The sequence below is a fragment of the Podarcis tiliguerta genome (genome assembly GCF_965153285.1).
Source record: "Podarcis tiliguerta genome assembly, chromosome: 11".
Classification (NCBI taxonomy): domain Eukaryota; kingdom Metazoa; phylum Chordata; class Lepidosauria; order Squamata; family Lacertidae; genus Podarcis; species Podarcis tiliguerta.
In genome coordinates, this window is record NC_139544.1 from 483329 (window position 1) to 506888 (window position 23560).

At 41.4% G+C, this 23560-nt stretch overlaps 2 protein-coding genes across 3 annotated transcripts in view; one reads left to right on the forward strand and one right to left on the reverse strand.

Annotated features, from left to right (window-relative positions):
* PGM5 (phosphoglucomutase 5) overlaps positions 1 to 16940 on the forward strand; it is a 125430-nt gene extending 108490 nt beyond the window's left edge. For both annotated transcript variants that reach the window (XM_083403455.1, XM_083403454.1), the window contains exon 11: positions 14204 to 16940. In XM_083403455.1, coding sequence (XP_083259581.1) covers positions 14204 to 14293 — 90 coding nt within the window. In that variant the 3' untranslated portion in view covers positions 14294 to 16940. The remainder of the gene's footprint in view (positions 1 to 14203) is intronic.
* Positions 16941 to 18763: 1823 nt separating this feature from the next.
* Positions 18764 to 22649, reverse strand: TMEM252 (transmembrane protein 252). The gene is made up of 2 exons (XM_083403542.1): positions 22335 to 22649; positions 18764 to 19948 (listed from the first exon to the last, which is right to left on the reverse strand). The coding sequence occupies exons 1-2, from the start codon at positions 22610 to 22612 to the stop codon at positions 19678 to 19680; spliced, it is 549 nt and encodes a 182-aa protein (XP_083259668.1). The 5' UTR covers positions 22613 to 22649; the 3' UTR covers positions 18764 to 19677.
* Between the last annotated feature and the right edge of the window lie 911 nt (positions 22650 to 23560).

Consider the following 23560-nt stretch of genomic DNA (forward strand, 5'->3'; position numbering starts at 1 on the left):
ACAGCTCTTTCCCATCCCTGCACACTTTAAGCAGTAACTCAGTGGGCTACACAGCCCACTTAACTGCAGAGTAAGTCCAAGACCTACTTCTGAGTAAATTAGGATCAGCACCATGGCCTACCATATTTACTCGAGTCTAATGTGCCATCAAATCTAATGAAAACCCTAATTTTTGAAACATAATTTGGCAAAAAAAAAAAGGTGCACAACTCAAGTTGGTTAGAGCAGTTTGCTGATAATGCCAAGGTCACAGGTCCAATCCTTGCAGCTGCATATTCCTGCATTGCAGCGGGTTGGGCTACATGATTCCAACTCTACAATTTTATGAAATATGGCATATATTCCTCCACAACTATATTCTCTTCTTGCCATATGGAAAGCCTTCATGTGGTTGCATTTTAAGTACCAGGCATCCTGCTGTTGGAATGTATTAACTGGACTTGAGAACTGCCTACACGAAGGAGTCTAATCTGTTCACATGAGCAATCAAGTGAAGAAGGGGCAAGATAGAAAGCAATATCACAGACTGCATATGGAACTTATAATGTTCAAATCATGCAGAAAAATTAACTTTCCCAAATACTTGGATTTTAAGTTGAGCTTTCAAATAAAGTTTTGTGTTTATTTTTTGCCACCTTTTCTACGGTTACTTGAAGTTATACATAGCTTGATGGTTATATGGATGATGTCAGGCTTCAAGGAATCAGTTTCTACTGTGGCAGTAGATAAGCAGAACAAAGGAAAAGAATTCTTCTTACCAGTTAGAAACTATTATTAGAAACTATTATTAGAAATAATCACAGTGAGAGAACAAAAAACACATCTCCTAGTAATGGCAGTGCTCTCAATTAAGTTCACTCCCCTCTCCGTCCCTACTAATATACATCACTCCTACGTCTTGTAATCTGAGCTTGGAGCCTCTGCGCTTTCTGTTCTGTCACTTTCTGAGCTCTTCGGGACTTTGGGGAAGGGGGGTGGATACTATCCAGAGACTGTGAATCTGTTAGCTCTCTCTCTTCTAGTGTTTCTTCTGCTAGCTGTTCCCCATTCAGTATTTCCCAACCTCTGCCTTCTGAACTATGTCCCCCTGCAAACCACTATTCCAAATCTATATTCTCTTCCTGTTCCTGGGAAGATTCAGGATCAGGAGGAGGGAGAGGCTTCCACCATTCTTCCTCAGTGCAGCCTTCTTCAGCACGATCCCTGACAGATGATTAGCTTCACTAGACTGGTATATAAATTGTAGTTTCTGGGTCATCATTACCTTTAAGGCCATTGCCTGTTTTAGTCTGTGGGAGCAGAAACACATGGCAAGTCACATGGCAAGTCACATGGCATCTAAAAGTCTAACAGTTTTATTTTGTTATAAACTATAATGGGCCAGAATTCACCAAATTGGAAGCATAGTTTTTATATATGCCATGATAATAAAGAATATGAGTAAGGATTTTTTTTTCTTAACTAAGTTCAACCAAAAGGCCTAGTGATGCAAAAAAAATTATGCATATAATAAATGAAAAGGAGACCCACTCAAAAGAGGACAATGCCCAGTTAGTAAATGGAAAGCAAGATGAATAGTGTGCACTACGTAGCTTTGGCTTGCTAATACAAGCATTTATGCATGTTCAATATGTGTGCAATTGTGCATAAGCACATTGCGCCAAACCTGGAAGTGACCCAAAAAGGGGCAGGGTGGAGGCGGGGGCAATACGGTGTGTGTGCAGGCATTTTCATTGGTGTTTCAAATACATGATTTCAGTTAAATGTGCAGTTTCTTGAAAAGTAACCCCCATATAAATGGGGGTTGCCTGTAGTCAGGGTTGTTTGATTGATATTCTCTGAGTGGGAGCTAATGACTTGAAAGATCTCTTCCTGCCTAAATGCAGAACCTTACATTTGTCCCTATTGAAATTCGTTTTGTTAACTTGGGCCCAGTTCTCCAATCTGTTGAGGTCATTTTGAATTCTGATTCTGTCTTCTGCAGCAATAGCTACCCCTCCCAGTTTGGTGTCATCTGCAAATTTGATGAGCAGCCCCTCAATTTATTCATCCAAGTCATTTATAATGTTGAACAACAACAGTCCCAGGACAATACCCTGCAGCACCCCACTTGCCACTTTTTGCCAGGATGACGAGGAACCATTAATGAGTACACTTTGGGTTTATTTAAATAAATTATCCTTTAAATCTATTTAAATAAATTATCCTTACTTATCCTTACAATCAACATGGTTGAGATCAGGTTGTACATCACTGGCTAATTGGAGCTAATTTCTTCTGCTTCTTTCCCTATTTCCTGAATAGAAACTAAGAAAGTTTGTACTGGTATGCTGTAAAAGATTTTAGGCCTACAGACAAAAATCTTTACTATTACAAACATTTGCTTTTTGCTTATACAACTTAAGTCATGTAAAATTACATCTATGTGCACTTTACACAAGTTGATGTTAATTAGCGTCTTCATTTATGACAGACATGTTTCCATGGTAGAAAGGAAGGAAATACAAATATGTCAAGATTTATGTGCTGATGAGAAGCTTAGCTGCTTCCCCTTTCTATTCTTCTTTGCTAGCATGCAAATCTAAATTAAAATTCAACATTTTTAAAATAACTTTCTGTCAAGGCAATTTGTCTGCAGAATTACTTAGCTAATGCATCCCAGTGATTCGCCACAATAATATTACAGTTGGGAAACATGAATACCAAAGTCCAAGCAAGTTCTGTATTCCTTGTAAGGAAGAAATGTGAAGCAGCTTTGAGAGTCCTCTTGTATTTATAAACAAAATCTGCTCTGTTCTAAAGAGGAGGGAGCATTTCAGCAGAGTGCAGCCAACATCTGCAAGATCATACTTGCTTTACAGTTTTGTCAACTGGTGAGAAACTTTACAAGAATATCCTCAGGCAATGAGAGGGCAGTGTAGCACCTGAAATTTGGGTTTATCCTTATCTGCAGAATAGCTATCATGATTTACACCTTTGCTCTTAATGTAGATACTAAGAAATCGATCAGATGCTTTAAAAAACTATAAAAATGCTAGTTAGCATAGAATGCTGATTACTGAAAAAAGTGTGTTAAAAGAAAGCAGGTTAATTATCTGCTGCACATAGGACCTTTTCTTTCAAATTGCTGCCTCCCACACTTTCCCCTCCCTCCATCCAGATTTTATCACAAACCCTTTTTGGAATATATCTGATACGAGAAAATCTGGATTGAGGGGAGGGGAAAGTGATTTAAAGGAGAACATAATGTAGACAATGGAGAATTCATGAAGGTACACAAAACTATCCACATTAGAGAACAGTATGAATGAGTCCATAGAGAGGCAAGGGAGGCAGCAGCATTAAAAAGAGAGAGGAGCCTGGAGTGTGAAGCAGGTCGAAAGTAGATTCTTTTTGAATCTGCTCACTAAGCCGGTGCTTTATATAAAAACAATAAACCAACATGAAAATTTGTATTTAAGTATGTTTTCCATCACAAAATAAACATTTAAATACATATTTTATCTCAATATGCACATTGCTAAGCATATTTGCATTATGGTATCCTTTTTTTTCTATTGAGAACTGCATCACAAAATTCAGAGAAGTAAAATCCAAAGGATCTTTATATTCTAATACACAGATTAGGTCAGTTTCACGCTGAAATTCAGAGAACTCTAATTTCTTAAGCATCCCCAGTGGAAGGGAGCTCTTCTTTAAGTGTCTGCTGTGAACCGGAAAATCGTCCTTTGCACCAGGACACTGGAGTCACAATGTTATTCTCTGAAATTTACAGTGCCTGGAACCTTTAGATATCAAACTGCAGTTTGTTTTCTACAAACATAAATCACCATATGTCTATGGTTTATGATATATATCACCACTGCAGCTTGATATCTAAAAGCTAAGTGTTCCAGACACTGTAAATTTTAGAGAATAACATTGTGACTCCTGGTGTATAACTATGGGCATGGATAAGTTCCTTGTGTCTTTCTGAACTCCAAATGGTACAGAGATTTCTGGGGGAAGGTTATGATGGGATAATGCAGGCACTGACAAGCCATGGGTTCCTGCAGAGTGCTTGTAAAACAGGGTAAAAAATAAAAAACAAATAAGAAGCTTGGGAGGGAAAGGCAAGGAGAAAAAGAGCCATCAAACCTAGCTGGAAATTCTTTTTAAAGTATTATTTATTGACAGAGGGACTTGACTAAAACAAGGGGAGGAAATATGTATCTGCATTGTTGGTGGGATTTCTCCTTTACTGCCATAACTGGTGCGTACAAAAATGGGGGGGGGGCACAAAGGAGTTATTTTGTATGTGGGGTCTAAACTTTGATGGAGGCACTTCCGGCTTCCGACGATGAGATATGGTGGCCTCCCAAGAGATCAGACAGCCAGTCATGCCAGTGATTCAGGGTTAAATGAGGGTAATTAACCCTGACCACCCCCGGGGGGGGCTGCGCTACCCGCAGACCGTCCATTATTTGTGCTCCGCAACAAGATGTGGAGGCAGGGGGATGCTGGGTGATGTCCAGACATGAATATGGCAACTCTCCAAAGTCAGTCTCATCAGCCAGGAGTCCCTGTTTCTTAAAAATTAAAAGATTTGGGGGGGAAACAGGTATGTTCTGGCAGGAAAGAGTTAAAAGAAAAATCTGCTAAACTACGCAGTCGTTGGAGGCCAAGTTCCAGACTTCAAAAAGACTCCTTTCTTGTCGTCTTGATGAATGAGGTGAGCGGCTGCCGTACTTTTGTATTCATTATAGCTGCTGTGTCATGATTTGGCGAACCTCGTCAAGAAAGAAATAATTACTCAAAGGAAACACAGGAGGCATAGAATTAATTGGATGTATCGGAATCTCAGTCCTCGGCGGAAAGCCCCAATCAAAAATTGGCAAAGCAAGATCAGATATGTGGACACCATTTAACTCAAATGGAAATGTGTCATGGGAAGAGACAGGACTAACTACTGCTTTTCACTCCAGACATACCTGAGGAGACCTGTAGTGCATTTGTGATAACTTTGCAGCCTGTAAAACACACACACAAATCTGGACATAATTCCTGTCTAACAAACCTCTGGCAACAGAGTCAATTCTTTTTCAAATGATTTATTTTCCAAAGTACTGTGAGATGAACAAGAAAACAATAGGAAATGTTCTGCCAACGTGAAACACTGAAATACAGTGGTGCCTCGCAAGACGAAATTAATTCGTTCCGCGAGTCTCTTCGTCTAGCGGTTTTTTCGTCTTGCGAAGCAACCCTATTAGCAGTTTAGCGGATTAGCGCTATTAGCGGTTTAGCGGCTATTAGCAGCTATTAAAGGCTTAAGGGATTAGCGGATTAGCTGCTAAAAGGCTATTAGCAGCTTAGCGCCTTAGAAAAAGGGGGTGGGGGCGAAAAAAAATCTCAAGAATCGCAAGACATTTTCATCTTGCGAAGCAAGCCCATAGAGAAATTCGTCCTGCGAAGCACATTGAAAAACGGAAAACCCTTTCGTGTAGCGGGTTTTCCGTCTTGCGAGGCATTCGTCTTGCGGGGCTCCACTGTATTTGAGACATTTTGACCCATCTAATTAAGACTAGGGAAAGAACTCTTGTTTAAGAGGCTGGGTCAGTTAAAGGACATTTCCATGTTAACTGATGAAAGCAGGATTAGCAGGAGATAGAAAGTGAAAAATGGGACAGTGAGATAGTTTTGATTTTATGGTGTCCTGTTTTATCTCTATCTTACATAGGTTAACAACTATGCTTGTTTCTTCTTTCAAGACCTATATCCAACAGAGACTCATTCTAAGGTCTACACACTACAAGAGTTTCCAGCTCTGTTAAATGGCCCTTCTCCTGTGCCTTTAATGTAGCACCTTGCATGTAGAAATTCAAGCAGCACGTTTTCCCATAGCACTATATCTCTATGCCACTTTACAAATTCCTATGTAATTACTCTGTTTAAATGCACAGCACCATCCCCAGTTTATGTTTTTCAAAAAATAAAAAGGTAGCCTTATCAAAAAACATGCTGTCTACATTTTGTGAACATTATGTAGAATGCCTTCAAGTCTCCTATTTGAAAGGTCTGATCAGTTAGGTTTTTCTAAATTCTAGAGCTATTGCTTTACATTAAATGTCTAGAGACCTCAGTTTCCCTAAATATTTAACTCTGCCAAGAATTTCAGAGACTATAGAACACTCTCCTGTAAATTTAAATTATGTACAAAGACTATTATGAAGCTTCTACAGAGTAGCACTCTTAACTGTATTCAGATGCAGTTAATAAAGCTGAAATATACAGTCTCTGTGGCATTTGGTAGAAACAGCCAGATACTGTGTTGCATTCAGAATTCTGGATTAATTTGCTTTAATTCTAAAGTGTAGCTTCCTTACATCGCCCTTTTTTCCATTACCTCTTACTTGCTTAAGCAGCAGTTTAAAAAGAAATACAAATTATACTAGTTTATCAATGACAGTGGGAACACTGATCCTTTCTAGCACATTATGGAATTATTAGTTTTAATGGTTTCATCAATAAAGTGTGCACAAGTTCACTTCCATCAAAAGAGGGGAAATAATCATTCTCTGAGATAAATGAAACCTGGTCAAAATGCAAAGGTAATTGTGTTATCTGTGTAGCAAGCAAATCTCAAAAATAGTTGTGAAACTCACTAAAGATAAAATTCAGTCTATGTTAGAAATAGACAGAATTAGTATAGCTTAAATTAAAACCATGAATGTATGTGTAATGATTTCAATAGCCTTGGGTGTTGTTTTTGAATTTTCTGGCCATTGCAAGTGGAGCATGCACTGATAATTTTGTTCTCCATGGATCTAGTGAATCCCCTTTTATAGCCATCTAAGCTGTTGGCCATCACAACAACTCTGCAATCCAGTTCCATCAATTATTTATTTTTGTGTTCATTTTTATTTTAAAAAATAAACACAAATGCTCTGTCTTTCTTTACTTGTCCAAGGAGACTCCCAATATTGTTAAAAGACTAAAACATTATTATTATTATTATTATTATTATTATTATTATTATTATTATTATTATTATAAAAAAGCTTTGTTCAGACTGTGTTGTACAGGTCTGAAGGTCCTGAGTTGCTGGAAGATAATAAAGGATTTTAAAAATAGGAATAAAACATTAAAACTTCAGCTAACAAAACAAAAACTAAGCTGCAAAGAAGAGCAAAATACAAAGCAGTCTATAAAAGCAAAATCTATGAAAACAACACCAGAAAACAAATGAATGAATAAAATTGACACATCACAGTGACATAAAAGCATCTTCCCCTACTATTAAAACTAGTTATAGGATGAAGGCGATTCTAAGAAGAAAGACTTTTCCCATCTGCCAGGATTTTGTAAGGGAGGAGGCATAAGGGAGTTACTACAGGATGAAATGTGCTCTGTAGGCATTAATGGAGTTGATTTACCAACCTAAGCGAGGCAAAGACCCACCTGCATCATTCACACATCCATGGTCAGAGTTAGGTCCTGTGGAGTGCAACCCTATCTGACACAGAATTAATCTTTGTTCCTGGATTAATAGCTCTGACTCTAGCTTCTGCTAGATTGGATCTGACTTCTTGTTTAAAGGTTTACCAACCATATGTGGCCGATTAAGAACTGTGATATATATTGGGGGAGCAGCCAAAACGTTGAGCTTTTCTAAAGAGATCAACACACCCCACCCCCACCCCCGTTTGTTGAGCTTCTTTGGGGAAATGCTAGGGAAATATACCCCCCAAAAGAGGACATGGGGGGCAGGTTTCTCCTTGGGGGGGTAGAACCTCAGTTAATTGAGTAGTTTCGTTGCTTTTCAGTAATTTTTGTGTTACTTTGAAAATAAGTCTCTTGCTCATTTTTCAGCAAATCTGAAGTCCTAGGCTATAGTCCAGCACAAGCATCATTAGCACCACTGAACTCTGTTCATGACTGTATCTCATTCTGTGCTAGATTTTGGTCGTGATTCTATATGTAATTTTGAAAGGTCTCTTTATAATGGATTGAAAGCTACAGGTCTGGAGCCTGCTAAATAGCGGAGACTGAGCCCCTCCATGTCCTAGGGTCATTTACTAGCCACAATTGAGGTATGAACAGGACTTTGGACTTGAATGCACTGTCATAATTTCATTATATGTCTTTATCAAGCCAAACCATGACTATGCTAAATTTAGTTGTGTCACACTGGGCCTGATTTGATCTTGATGTAAAGGAGAACAGAATAATAAAGTGATTAGCATGTATCTTTGAATCTCTATCTGAACTATTTTTAGCTGTATATTATTGTACTTTGACTTTTTCAGTATTAATTTACAAACTGTAAAATATATTCATGGGTCTAAATAGATGCACCATCCAGTAAAACCAACAGAGCATGTGTTGATAAAAGTTGTTTCCCCAGAAAGACTTTGTTTGGATATGTTGCTACCTTACTAAAGATTTGGACTTTGTTTAGTCAGTTATTTAATTACCCACAATTACCGTATCGCCCCAAATATAAGCCACACTTTTTTTCCAAATTCCATCCGTGAAAAGTTAAATTGAGGCTTATATTCGCGACCTTACAAAAATCCAGTATGTAGCCAGGAGCATGATGCAAACGGTGCTAGGAGCGTGGCAAAGCGACGCCCGCCCCCCCCCCCCGCGCGCATAATCCCCCGTCCTCTCCCCCAAGGCTGGGAAGAGAGAGAGCAAGGAAGGGAGCGGCTTATATTGGGTATTGTCTTTTTCTCTCTCCCCCCCCCACTTGACTTTTATAGTCAGGCCAATATAGTAATCAGGTAGTGGGTTTGGGTTTTTTATTAAAAACATTTTTTACAAAAGGTTGGAAGAACTGTGGCAGTTTGTGTCATCTTTGATGAAAAGCAAGAGGGGAGAAAGAAAGGCGACCACTTCTGCAGTCCCTTCTCTCCCACACTGGAAGCAAGATGGCGTCTTCTGCAGTACGTGTGTGTGTGTGTGTGTGTGTGTGTGTGAATCTAAAAACAACGTATGATATTCTCTTTAGAACCATTGTTTTTTTAATATAAGCACATTTCTACAAATGTAATAAACTAGAATGTATACAATTAATAGACTAAGAGGATTTTCTTTAATAAAATGTCAGTGCTATAAAAACATACTAGTTTTCCCACAGCATTCCTTATGGTGCCTGGATAGACATCCTGAAGCCTGTAAGTTTGCTGCCTAAATGGGCTGCCCAAGGCATTCATTTCAAGGGTTCTACTTGCAGTTGACCACCCCAATTTTAAAGTGCTACCCGCCCTGGAATGTGTCTCTTTACATTCCATATGCAACAATATTTACACAGCAAGCAATCTCTCCCTATGATTTCCCTCCCAAGGAGTCCATAGTTAAGACCGCATTCCTGATCCTTTGGGTCCAAATGCCCACCAGATATCCACCCCTTCCTGGGATTTTATGGGGGCCCTGATATATTTGAGAGAGCTGCATAGGCATTTGTTAGACCCAAGTGTTTTTAGTTCTCACATTACAAAGACCACAGTGCCTAAGGAAGCAAGTTAAGCCAAAAGACAAAGCGTTGTATTTTTTTGGAGCTCAGCATCTATCAAGATTTTTCCAAGGTCTGATTTAGGGTTGTTTCACTTGAAGCTAATCCATTCAGATTAAGAATGGCATTTATAAATGAAAACAACCTGACCTCCATCTTTCTATGACGTGAGCCATATGAATGAATGAATGAATGAATGAAATTTATTACAGTTCCAGACCAGATGCACATACCGTGCTAAGCGAACATAAAACACAATAGAATTAAGTTTGAATTAACAACCAAATATGACAATAAACAAGGACGCGGGTGGCGCTGTGGCCTAGGACTTGCTGACCACAGAGCCTAGGACTTGCTGATCAGAAGGTCCCGGTTCGAATCCCCACGACTGGGTGAGCTCCCATTGCTCAGTCCCTGCTCCTGCCAACCTAGCAGTTTGAAAGCACGTCAAAGTGCAAGTAGATAAATAGGTACCGCTCCGGTGGGAAGGTAAACGGTGTTTCCGTGCGCTGCTCTGGTTCGCCAGAAGTGGCTTAGTCATGCTGGCCACATTACCTGGAAGCTGGATGCCGGCTCCCTCGGCCAATAAAGTGAGATGAGCGCCACAACCCCAGAGTTGGTCACGACTGGACCTAATGGTCAGGGGTCCCTTTACCTTTATGACAATAAACAATACGAATATGACAGCCATTAGAAATGTGGTTTAGGTCTTAATCTAAAATATTATCTAGAGTTTGTATCTGAGGCCTTAGTCTTTGTAATAGCACAGCTTCTTCCCTGAGTTTTATGGCAGCTGCGCAAAATTTGGCCACCCTTCTCGTGATCTCTAGGTCCCTATCCTCTATGAGGGATTTTAAGCATTGAGGTTCAGACCCACTTGGAATCTTCTGTATAACAGAAAGACCAAGCGAATATCCTCATAAAATCGACATCATAGCAAGACATGAGATACGGTTTCCACCTCTTATCAGGCCACAGGGGCAGACTCGCTCCGCATATGATTTACCTACATATCTCCCCTGCAATAAGGCAGATGGCAGCATGTTGAATCTAGTGAGGGTGAACGACCGTCTATATTTAGATATTTGTAATTTTGACGGATAAATTTCTGGGGCAAAACCATTGTCTTTGATTGTTGAGTGCTTATTCATTTCACTCATATGACACTGAAATTCTACATCCCAGATTCATTGGCGAATTGTTGCTCTGGCTTTCTCGTAACCTGTGGCTATCAGTGCCTGTGACGAAAACCCCAAGCCTTTTAGCTTTTCATAAAATGTAGTTTTCCATTTTGATTGATAGTGATTGATAGGGTTAAGGATGCCAGCCTGACAGGAAAGAAGAGTTTTATCCAGTAATGGATCTTCAGGATCCATATACGAGCACTAACAGGGATTTGACCGACCTCCAAGTGGACAGCTATATTAGACATGTAAGAAGGGATCTCTAGTAGGGAATGATAAAACTTGGTTTGAAAGGTTTCTAAGGGATAAAGGTTTTGAAAGCTGCCATAAGGAGCCATAAGTCAGTGCCATATGAAATTGATACTTGAAACTCTTTAGCCATGTATTTCTTTTGAAGTTCATTTCAGTTATGAGACCTTTCATTTATGAACAAACCACCCTGAAGCAATTGCCACATAAAACACCATGAATCAAAATATAAACTTACTGTAGCACTTCCACTTTTCTTGATATTCTTCACAGTTGTGTGTAGGTCGGTGTGTAAGCTGCCCGCTTCTGATTTGTGACAAGATGGAGTGTCTCTGGCCAATATTATACAGCTGCAGCTGTGTTTCTTTTCTACTTAACTAAGAGAGAACTCTAAGGCTAATAGTCCACATACAAAGTTCAGCTGGCTGGCAGCAGATCCCAGCTCCACAGAGTGGGAATGAAATCCTATCATAATTGTGGCATTGAATTCATAGGGTTGCTCTGTTGGGTGTATTACTGTTGGATTTTGTGAGAAAGAGTGATATCAAAGGAGAGGAGACAAACACTTAATGTCTTGCAGATGGTACTTCAAGTAATCACAACTGGCTCATGCTATAAAGTCTTCTCATCCCCAGTAGAGCTTGCAAATGTAGGAATTAAAAAACTGGCAATGGCAAAGCTTGGAGATTACTGTTGTTATTGTTTTCCATTTAATCATCCCTGGAGACCATATAGTTTGTGTATTTGCATGGGAGAATTCCCACAATTTGATCTACTATTCAAAAAAAATTGAACCCTTTTTCCCCCGGAGGACAAAATATGGTTAGTTGTTTTACAAGCCTGTGTTCTGCATGTTGATCATAAAAGTACTTGGCAGATAAAGTGGTATGTGTTGTTGGTAGTGGAGGGACCCTGCCCAATTGCACAAAACCTTTGAAAAGCAAACCAGTGAGGTGTTGCTGGCATGATATCCTCAACTTGATTCCATGCAATTCCTTGCTAGCATAACTGACATCGCATAAGGACTGCCTGCCTTTTTCGCACCTCCCACATTTGTGTCCTCAAGTTACATCCCAGCTTGCTGTTCATCTGGGGCCAACTTGGCATTTTGATATGATACCCAAGCCTTCTCCTATATTATACACAAGAGCTGTGTTTCTGGCAGAACAAAACATAGAGAGCATTCTGGGTCACAAATAGAGCCCAAACAAATAATGTAGCTAGCTGTAGTTCAGGCTGTATATGTGGTACCATACACCTGCTCTCATTGGCTTTTTGTTACTGAAAATCCTTTCCTGATTTTAACATGAATTACAAAAACCCTGGTAGTTCAGATCTGTATCTACACTTTGAGCACAAGCCAGAGAAAGGCGGAACACTTTAGATTGCTAAATTACATGGATTGGAATTGCTGAAACACTCTTAGCAGTGTGATCCTTTTCAGCAGACCTTGCATCTTAAGTGAATTAGACTAGAATAATTACTTACAGTTTCTGGAGTTCAGAGGCTTTATTCATGGAGGAACTATTTTTGAGATGAGTGGGAGGGAGGGAGAAAATAACAGGCATCTTGTCTAAAGATTTTTTTTTAAGAAGCGGTTTAATGACCGCCTCTTTCAGCGGGTCTGGGAAGGCTCCCTCACAGAGGGAAGCATTCACCACCCCGCAGAGCCCATTGCCCAGCTCTTCCCGTCTTGCTTTTATCAGCCAGGATGGGCTAGGATCAAGGAGACCGGTGGTCGGTTTCACTTGTCCAAGCAGCCTGTCCACATCCTCGGAGGTAACAGATTGGACCTGATCCCATGTAACAAGACTAGACAGAACTCTAGCACTCTCCTGCCCTGGCCCTGCTTCCATAGTGGAGTCTACCTCCTTCTGAATCTGAGCGACTTTATCTGCAAAAAACTTTGCAAAAGCATTGCAGGAGATCTTGGGCTCCCTACCAGGCCCTGGTGGTGCAGGTGGTTCCAATAGATTGCGAACCACCTGAAAAAGTCTCCTGCTGCTGTTTTCTGCAGATGCAATAGAGGCGGCGAAGAAGGCCCTCTTTGCCGTCGCCATTGCCACTTGGTAGGCTCAACGTTGAGCTCTAGCCTGTGTCCGGTCTGATTCAGAGTGAGTTTTCCACCACCGGCGCTCTAGCCGTCTCAGTGATTGTTTCATCGCCCTCAGCTCCAGGGAAAACCTCGGGGCTGTCCGGGCTCCATGCAATCGGAGAGGGCGCTTCGGAGCCAGACAGTCAATAGCCCTGGTTAACTCCGCATTCCAACGGGCCACCAGGGAATCAGGTGAAAAGCCATCAACTTGGGATAAAACATCCCCTATCACTCTCTGGAAGCCAATTGGATACATTAAGTAGCGGGGCGGACCGTGCGAATCAGTCCCTCCCTGCAGAGGGGAAGGGTCGCGGAGAAGTCCAGTTGCACCACGAAGTGATCTGACCATGGCACTTCTTTTGTTTCACTTTTAGTTAATGTCAGATCACCAGCATCAGTAGAGGTAAACACCAAGTCTAAGGCATGTCCGCGGCTATGAGTTAGGCCAAATTTATTCAGGGACAGCCCCGTGGAGGCCATGCTTTCCACACAAGTACTGGCTAGATTGCTAGGCAAACAGTGCCCTCATGTGGTTTAAAGTAATGCATACATTAATGACAAACTCAAGAGAAGGAAATGCATTTGCTTTTCACCAACAATCCTATGTGGATATAGGATTGAATCCTAGATAACTTGCAAGTGTGATGGAGTAAATTGACTCTTTATCTGGCAGGGGAAATTTGTAATATTTGGCATTACAAATGCACGTCTGCCCTTGTGGAGCTGTGTGTTACTGTAATTTTATGTAAACACGCTTTGTATGTCCATGAACTTCCTGCTCTTTTATGCTGTAATCCAAACTGATAGGCCCATGTTGTATGCACAGCCCTGCTTGGAAACTGCAAGCACTTGCTGTGCCAGCCTGCAGCTAGAGCAGCAATCAGCCCAAATCAGACCTGATGCTGTCACAGGATGGTAGGGAGGCTGGCTCTGCATCTGCAGATCCCAGGCTAGCTCAGTCCATCCAGAGCACCCTAGTGGAACAGAAAAATCCTCCGGTGGCGAGCAACAGTGTGGGTGGAAGCCCAACTCTCACACACCATTGCATTACAATGAGGATTTGGATTGCAGTGTTAGCATATGAGCCACCACTGATTAAAAAATATATTAACAGAAAGGCTTTTTAAAAGTGTAAATTCATTATTATGTCTTCCTTTAAGCCATTTTTCTTTTTTTCTTTAGGCTGTACTGAGTCCTCTCATAGCAATTGCGCTGAAAATATCCCAGATTCATGAGAGGACAGGTCGTAAGGGTCCTACCGTCATCACCTGAACCAAGGAAAGATCGCTAACCCCGGGCCAAAATTGAGAGGGGAAGGGAGAAAGAAGACTTGTCAAATCATATTCATTTTTTTGCCTTATATTATTTGAAGGGTTTGAGGGAGGTGGGAGGGAGCAAAATTCAGTGCTGATCACTAAGACAGCAGTGCATTTGCTTCTGTGCTATGGCTTCAGCATCTTATTGTACACATAAATAACCAAAGAGAAAAGTTCATTTTATATTAAGACTCAGTTATTGCAAAATGCCAGTGTGGCAGAAAAATCTCGTGCTCTGCATTTGCAAAGCAGGAGCAGGCTGCATACTCTGCAATCTAGCCTTTTGAGAATCCTCAGCTTTAATTCAAAAAGAAAGTACTCATGGTAAGTATGGAAATGTTCTGTCAGGCTTTGAAAAGGCTCAGAAGCAAAAGGAGTTGTTTCCAAACACAGTTTGAGAAGGGGCAGTTCACTATTTTGAACTAGAAACAAGGCTGTCGGTCACTGCAGCTGACTGGAAGACTCAGCTGCTGAGAGGTGACTTTCAGTGCCCAAGATGCACCACACAAAGCAGTGTGTCAATGAATGTGTGAAAGCAATGCCATATATGCAGGAGCTGCACATAGGGCTGTTCTAATCCTTACTGGCATGTGTAGCCCAACCCTCTGCATGTATCCTTAGGGCTGTGTAAGTATGCATAGTATTGCAACTTTAAGCAGATACAGTGGTACCTCTGGTTATGCACTTAATTCATTCCGGAGGTCTGTTCTTAACCTGAAACTGTTCTTAACCTGAAGCACCACTTTAGCTAATGGGGCCTCCCGCTGCTGCTGCCGCCACACGGTTTCTGTTCTCATCCTGAAGCAAAGTTCTTAACCCGAGGTATTATTTCTGGGTTAGCAGAGTCTGTAACCTGAAGCGTCTGTAACCTGAAGTGTATGTAACCTGAGGTACCACTGTACTTTATTTCCCTGATTTATCATGAATAACAAGCACTGTTTTATACACTATTTGAAACCTGGCATCTACTATACTCATGCACAGTTTGTGCAATTGAGACTTTTGAATTTAAAATGTGAAGGAAGAAAATAGACATCCAGCCAACTCTTTGATGAATGAAAGTTCCCCTTTCCCACCCAGCCCCCTTCCCAACCTCCCTTCTTTCAAAGGATACACTAACTATGTTACGGTTACTAAACAATCCTGAAGGAGGCCTCCTTCTTTAGTATTTAGCCACTGCAGCTGTCTTGGCAGAGACCCTTGTCTGTCATTAGATTTTACACATTTTGAAAAGACTGCTGGCACGCTCCCTCCCCCCCACTTTTAAATAAATGAGCTATTATAAATTGGATTCAAAATATTTGGATACTGTCTCCCAAGATGAATTTGTGTTCCACTTCTTTGCGTTTGAGTAATTGGCAGAGTTTGACTTTACTACGCTGGAAGAGTCATGGGATCCCTTTAAAAAGCCATGCTGCACATTCAAAAGACTGTCTCTGCCTGGAGTGTTCAGTTATCACATGCTGATTTAACAGAGTTCTGGGACTAAATTGGCATTACAGTGGTACCTCTGGTTACAAACTTAATTCGTTCCGGAGGTCCATTCTTAACCTGAAACCATTCTTAACCTGAGGTACCACTTTAGCTAATTGGGCCTCTCACCACCACCACACCGGTGGCGCACGATTTTAGTTCTCATGCTGAGGCAAAGTTCTTAACCCGAGGTACTACTTCCGGGTTAGCCGAGTCTGTAACCCGAAGTGTTTGTTTCCCAAGGTACCACTGTACTCTCTGGTTATAGAAGTGCATAATAGCTGAACACTCAGAGACTTTTCCAACATACTGTTTTGAACTTGCGAAAACTAACTTTTTAAAGGGGTCATATGCCCTCAGATATTGGAAATATGGTGGGGTTAATCCTCTGAGATTAGGGGAAGAACAATTCTGGGCAGATAAGATACATTAGTGAAATGTTGAAGTCCTGGTACAACATCCTCATGCTTCATGCTTAAATGCCAGCACAAAATGAAATGAAGGAAGTAATGCATAGTTCTAAGCAGGGCTTTTTCAGGAAGAACTCTCCGGAACTTAGTTCAGGCACTTCTCTAATTCACTTAGCTGTCTGAAAGCGGACCACATGCTTTATCAGAGGGTCATAGCATGACATATCATGGAACAGATGCAGCAGAGGAAAGAATGTTTGGGTACACCAAATGGTTCTTGTGGCTACAGAAGAAAATGAAGGCTCCAGCCATGGCACACGACACTGAAATGATAAGAACTCTTTGTGCATGTGACTCCTTTGAATGCTTTTCTTTGCTTGTCATTTGTTGAGATGACTTTGTGATATTTTAGTAGCCTAGTAATATTAATTGCAATTGCCAAATGTTCCTTTTTAGTGCAATCTGAGTGATCTTGTGCTTTCAGAAAGGGATTTGGTTTATTCTGATATTTGTCAAAACTTACTATGACATTGAATAAAGTGAAATGCCATATTTTTGCCTTGCATGAAATTGCTGATAATAAGACACAGCTTGGCCTAATGCAGCACAGGGTTTTTTTAGCTGTGCCTAAGTAAACGAAGCACTGATTGTTTTCTCACTTCTAAAAGCACAGTGTTTTATTGCAGTATTATTAAACATCTTTTTTTGTAAATCTAAAAACGTGTCATGGTTCCTGTCTGTATAGTACTTGTACATCCATAGCTCATCATTCTGTAGCAAGTTGTTTATTTGCTGTGCTGTAACAATGGGCCTCTATATATCGACTCAGACACACACATCCATCTCCCAAGGGCCGCAGGAGCAGAGGGGATAGTGAGCCAGACAGGAACTTCAGAGCCATCAGTGTGCCTAGCTTAGTTGCTTAGGAGGAAAGTGAAGCACATGGAGACACTTGCTTGGATCAGGGCCTGGCTAAAAGACAAGAAAGGTGGAGTAGAGCCTCCAGCTCCTATATAAGCTCCCAGTCTGAGCAGCTTCACTGCTAAAGCCATAGCTTCTACTGGACCCGCCAGGCCTGGGCAATGGACAACAGGTCTGCTCACTATCACATTTTAGCTGCTTCCTAGTGTGAGAATGAATTTAAATGTTCATATGGTATAAGAGGTTTGGGGGATTTGCTCATGGATTTCTGGAGCATTGCATTTACTAAGTTGCTTTCACTCTTAATTTACAGGGCTGTCACAAGGATAACCTAGCTGCTCACTGCTATAGGAACTTATGAGACGAATCTAGGAACATGGCAAACTGCCTTCTATTGAAGCAGATTGTTGTCCTTCTAGCCCAGCATTATTACACTGAGTCTGTGTAAACACTGCTAACTTAAAGCCCCATAGTAAGTGGCAAAGGGGCACTTTAAAAAAATAGCCCTGTGCTTAAGAGCACACAGATGCAGAGCTCCTGCGCTGGCAACTTGAGCCTCATGCATCCAAACCATTTTCTGTCCCACTGAGCCAGGGACCTTTTGTATTACACCCTGCAGGCTCATCCAACTTCCTTTTGCATCACGCCTTCCAGGCACGGGTTTGCTCTTATAAGCGGAACCGCTGTTTGCTGCTTGTTCCAATTCAGCGGTAAAACGTAGGTTTTCCCGGGGAAAGTGGCAGGACCAAAATATACCCACACTCCAACACAGAGATTTAAAGGCCAGACTTGTGCCTAGAAAAGCGGCACAAAAGGAAGCCTGGATGAGCCCTAGGTTTGCATTTCCATGTACATCAGGGTTTTTTAAGGTTATTATTGCACAGTCTATCAGCTGCTAGCCATAGACCTATTTTTGTCAAGTTTTTACAGTCTTACAACCCTATTTATTAATTTGTACACCTTGAACTAGGGACCTTGTGTAATGATGTTGGAACTCAAGGGAAAGCCTCCAAAGTAAGAATTCTACCTGCATTATTCTGCTTGGGAATTTTTTGAAACATTGACAAGCTATTGGTTCCCTGGACATTTTGCCTTGATGCAAGTAGTTTTGGAAGAGGGTTGGAAGGGCTGGAACTCTTGCATAGTGGTAAAATGAAAGAAGATGCAGGAAGATACAGGAATGCCTATGAAGACATTCCACTAAAGGGCTTTGCAGAATTTCTTTATTCTGCTAAACTTCCTTTCCTCCTGAAGTAGAATTATAAATAATCGTACCATATAAGGTTTCGACTTACTGAGCATGCTCAGAAGGAATGTGGTTGGTAACTGGAGGTGAAATCTAATCCTGCAATAAAATTCTAGCAGACCACGAGGAAGCTCCTTTGTCTAAAATGGTATCTAGTGCGCATGCTTCCCACTGTAGTAACTTTAGAGCAATCACAGGGTTAAGTGCCTTATAAGGAAATGGTGTAAGAGGAACTGTGTACATACTTTGGATAGTAAATTTAAACTTCCGTGCAGAAATAAATATTTTGGACTACTTTTTCAATCATTGTCTCGTGGTTTTTGGCTGTCTATGAGACAGAGCAAACTATTGTTTGCAACAATCAAACAAATGCCACTTTTCTTTGAAGAGTTTTCAAGTACAAAATTTATTGTAAGAAAAACAAAAATGCAATGCAATATTAAACATTATGTAAACCAGTTACCTCAGTAACAGTACATCATGGTAAAATAACAAAAGCTAACTGTGGATTATTGATCATCCTCCAAAGTTAGCAATGATTGTTTTCTATTAAGTTGATGTCAAAACTCCACAGGAGATGCAAGAAAAGAAATGTGATTTAAAATACTGCATATGGACCTAGGGTGCATGAATGCAATTTCTCTCGCAGTGCAAGTGTCCATGGCCTTCATTCTCCAACTGGCCATTTAAATCCATGTGCTGTCAACTCTGTTTAGGGAGCCCCTCTGCCGCCTCGCCCATTTCTGAGAGGCAGTTGCACAGGTGTAGGAAAATTGCATAATTGGAAACTGCTGGTTGACTTCTTCATACAAATGCCCTTTCCCCAAAGCAGCAGCAGAGCTTATTTCTCTCTGTGTGTGTGTGAGTGCATGCCTCATTCAACAGTGCTTTGCCTGGGGGTTTCTTTTGTCATTCCTTTGAGAAGGCCCCTCCCTCTGACGGGCACTTCCTCCTGCTACTGTTGTTGATCTTTACAGGATAGGAAATGACAGCAAGGCCTGACCCTAGCATAGGCAGAATAAAGCTACAACAATGTAAACAAACATACCCAGTTATTGCAGCTAGCCAGCAATACTGGACTGGACTCAGCAACATTCTTCAAAACTTTAGCAACTTTACCCAGGCTTTCTGTCAGTTACTGCAGTTACTGTCTTCACTCCATTGCATAGAACAGTGCTTGCCTCTCTTCACTTCGACTACACTTTGCATCCTGTGCATTAACCCCAGCCGCTCTCCCAAAATAGCAGGCACAGCTTATCTCCGCCTCACGTCCTCTGGCAGGCTGTTCCCTCAGCAGCTGGCCTGTGACACAGATGTGCAGCAAGGCTCTTCACGCGTGGTCAAGTTATGTTCTGCAGCCTGCCGCACGGAGACTTCATACGAAGGCGGCCACTGTTCCTGAGGGCTGGCTTCCTCCAGGAATTCCAGGCTGCTCTCTGTGTAAAGGGGTGGAGGTATGTTGTACATGTCCTTGACTTGCTCCTGGGGGCAGATGGGCAGTGCAAAAGTCTGCTTTTCGGGATCAGTGCTATCTTCGTATGATGGTGGGTAGAAGTCGGGCCTGCACAAAAAACAGCCGAGACAAAAAACCACACACTGCTTAAAATGGTTCTGTCTTGAAATCCTGACAGTCTCTATTCACTGTTTATAAAAAGAATAGTCTGCAACCACCTGTGGCGCATATCTGCTCACCACATTCTCTGTTCTACTCAAAATCTAGATAGGTAGGACCCCTTACCACCATTTTCAAGAACCTCAGTCAGGCACCAAAAGGATCTAAAGTAAGGGAAGAGGAGTGGGGGCTGAGGAGGAAGGAATTGGGTGGGAAGTTTTGTGTTGTAGGCCTTCAGAGCTCTGATATGTTAGCAGTTGTGGGGGGACCACATCCCAAACCCCTAGATTCAATAAAGGGTTAGAATCTGAGCAAACTGATAAATTCCTGAATATACCCCACTCCCTTCCTCTTGAGGCCAGCCTGGAAATGGCTCTCTGGGGCTGGATTGTTGAAGAAACAACAGTGATGATGGCCTTTCAAGGGAAGATCCTTGAATCTTTGAAACCGGGATTGCAAGGGTTACAGGCAGCACAGGAAAAGTGCCTTTTGCAGGCAGCTTTTGAAACCCAGGGTGACAGGTCTAATGATTTCTGGAAAGAAGAAGCAGACAGTGGGGAGAACTCCATGCATGTTGGCTGGGAGAAGCTGCACTGAGAGACCAGAGAGCCAGGCTGGCCTCTGGTCTGGACTCAAGCTTGAAATGTAATGTTCTGCACCCCCTCCGTTGACGACTTTAGGCTGTAAATATGTGCCTTAATTTTAAGAAGGAAACAAAAACCCTGGTTAAGTGGCAATACACGTGGAATCTCGTGAACTGCAAAGATTGTCCAGTAATAATATATTCTTATGACAGTGTGATAAAGCTTGACCAAGGAATGGTGATCCTTGCATTTGCTCAGTTGATATGTCCCTTTCTTCTGCCCCTCTTTGTGAACAGAAAATGCACATTTTGCCCAAGCTTATTTCTGCAGGGTGATTTATTTTGCAGTGCAGGGTGCAAGCTCTTTTGAAGTGTTCAATCTTCATGGTTATCTAGACCATGGCATGTGCCACATCCTTTTTATAGAGCTTCTGCTTTGCCTATTGTTTATGGTCTCGTTACCACAACAGAACAGGAAGTGACATTTGTATCCATGACCCACTAACAAACTCTGCCAGGCTGGAGGCCAACTTAATTAAGTGCATCGGTCTTCACTCTCGGAATGGCAGAGACTCTTACCCAGAAATCTCAAAAGCAGCTTGAGCAGATAAAAGTGAGCAACTTTAAACTTTGTTGAACACCACTAAAACAAAGAGCTCAGCTCCATGCAGTGCAGCATGTTCCTGATCTAGAGAGACTAAGCAAGCATATGCTACCCTTTTCCCAAGGAGCACAATGTGGGTCTTTTTAATGTTCATAACAATCTCTAGCTAGCTAGACCACCCAGCCACAGCCATACATTGATTTTGGTCTGTGCAGAGAACAGGATTTGGTCTTCCTACATACCAGCACTCCTCACAACACAGGACTTTGCATAACAGAGCACTATGTGTGGTGGCAAATATTCCAGACACTATAGCCCATGGAGTCACTTCATATCGCCATCTATATACACTTATATAGGAAGCTATAGGAAGGAAAGACTTGTAGACATACAAATAATAACATACTGCACTAGCAGACTCAGGGTTCAAAGTAATGAGAAGGAAATGAATTTGGTGCATATGGCAGTAATAGCAGAGACAGAAGGAAAGCTGCAGAACATACTTAAGAATTCAGTTTTGCAGCCTAAAAATAAATGACAATAAAATAAAGATTTTTAAATGACAAGTAGAAAACTACTTGTTGCAGTGTGTGTATGTGTGTGTTTTGAGTAAATGCAAAAGAATTAAGTAACCAGGAATCCAGATAACAGAGGAAGGTAGATACAAGCTAAAAACAAAAAGCAGAACATACACGGCAAAATTGACATTTTTAAAGAAGAAATGCCTGATGGCAGGAGGTGTAAGCTTACCTCTCAAACACAATTTTTATATAAAAACATATGAAACATATATGTGACATGTGAAAAATAGAAGAATGGAAACTAGTCTGGAAACATTTGAAATGTGACATTGGAAAAGCATGTGTAAGGTGGGTTAGATAGAAAGGGAAGCCAAAGAAGAAATATTGGTGGGCCGGGACAAGAACCAGTGCAAATGATGAAGACACAATCATGTAGGATGGGCTACATAATAAGAAACAGTGAACTACTCAATGATATAATTGAACATAACACGGAAAGAAGAAGGTCAAGGACCAGATAAGTTTAACAGAGCAAACTGAAGAGGAGTATACCATAGGCAGTGCTGTAAAGTATTTCATGAGAAGTGGAAAGGAATCAAAGGCCAATCGTTGGAATGCAATACATACCTGTCTATGGTACTAATCTGTGTCTCTTGAAGTCTGGGACTTCCATGCATAAGGCTGTGGAATAAGCCCTTGTGCTTACTAGCTTCATGATAAGTGCTCCAGAAAATCCCAGAGATGAGAAAAAAGAAACCCAAGGGTAATAGGAAGTAGGCAATAGGCAAACTATTGCACTTGCAAGCAGAGGCACTTGTAGAGAAGCAATAGGCTCCTAGGCAGATGAAGGCAAAGCCCAGCAAGAGCACAAGCAAGCGGAGAAATGAGAAGATGTTCTTGGACATCTTTGCAGATTGCCTCAGTCTCAAGTGTTGGGTAGGTCTGCTCCAGCGCTCCGTCAGAGTTTTATAGGCTCAGGGACCCAATTGGCCTTTGGACAAGGAAAAGAAGCAGGTAGTATTATGATACTCATTAACCATTTGCAGCTGCCGTAATATCTCAAGAGATTAATTTATAATCAAAACACTGCTCAGGAACTGACAATAAATGCTTCCTGTACTCTTCTGCTGCCAGCATAAACTCACAAACCTTTCCTGCCTAGGATGCTAATGGCCAGTGACTGGAACAGAAATGGAAGACTCCTTGGGCCAAACCGAACAATTTGTTAGTGTCCTATCTGTGCCTTAAGTGCAGGAAACTTTTAACACATATTACCAGCAAAGGGTGCGTATAATCCTGCTAGTATTCATTCCACAGTTGTAATTTGCTAGCAGTTTGGTCACATTAGCTATAGGAAGACACTGAGCTCCTCTAAGCAACTCTACTTATGGAGCATTCATCCTGATCTTTATATGCAGAGCTTACACAGAGGTCATACTATACCCGGTCTTTATTGAGCATTTGTTTTGATTTGTTTTCAGGGAGGCTATACAACAATGAGCAGCTCTCTTCATTTGCTCATTCATTCATCCCATATTTTTCAATGCATTGCCACATCACTTTCCAAACTGTCCCAAAGTCCATTTCATTTCTAAAGTGGATTTGTTGCACAAGGGCAACCGAACATGGCCATAGTCAGGCTTGATGTTGAAGGGGAGGGGTAGAACCGAGCTGTTAGTTAAATATTTTTATTTATTTATTTGATTTTAGGGGGCAGCTGTCCCTTGCCCCCCTCCCCGGCTATGCCCATGCAACTGAGCACTTAAATCCCCTTTGATTACACAAACCAAAATTCACAGTACAGTACTTGCTTGAAACACTCCTGCAAAATAGTAGCAGTCTGGAGGCACCCA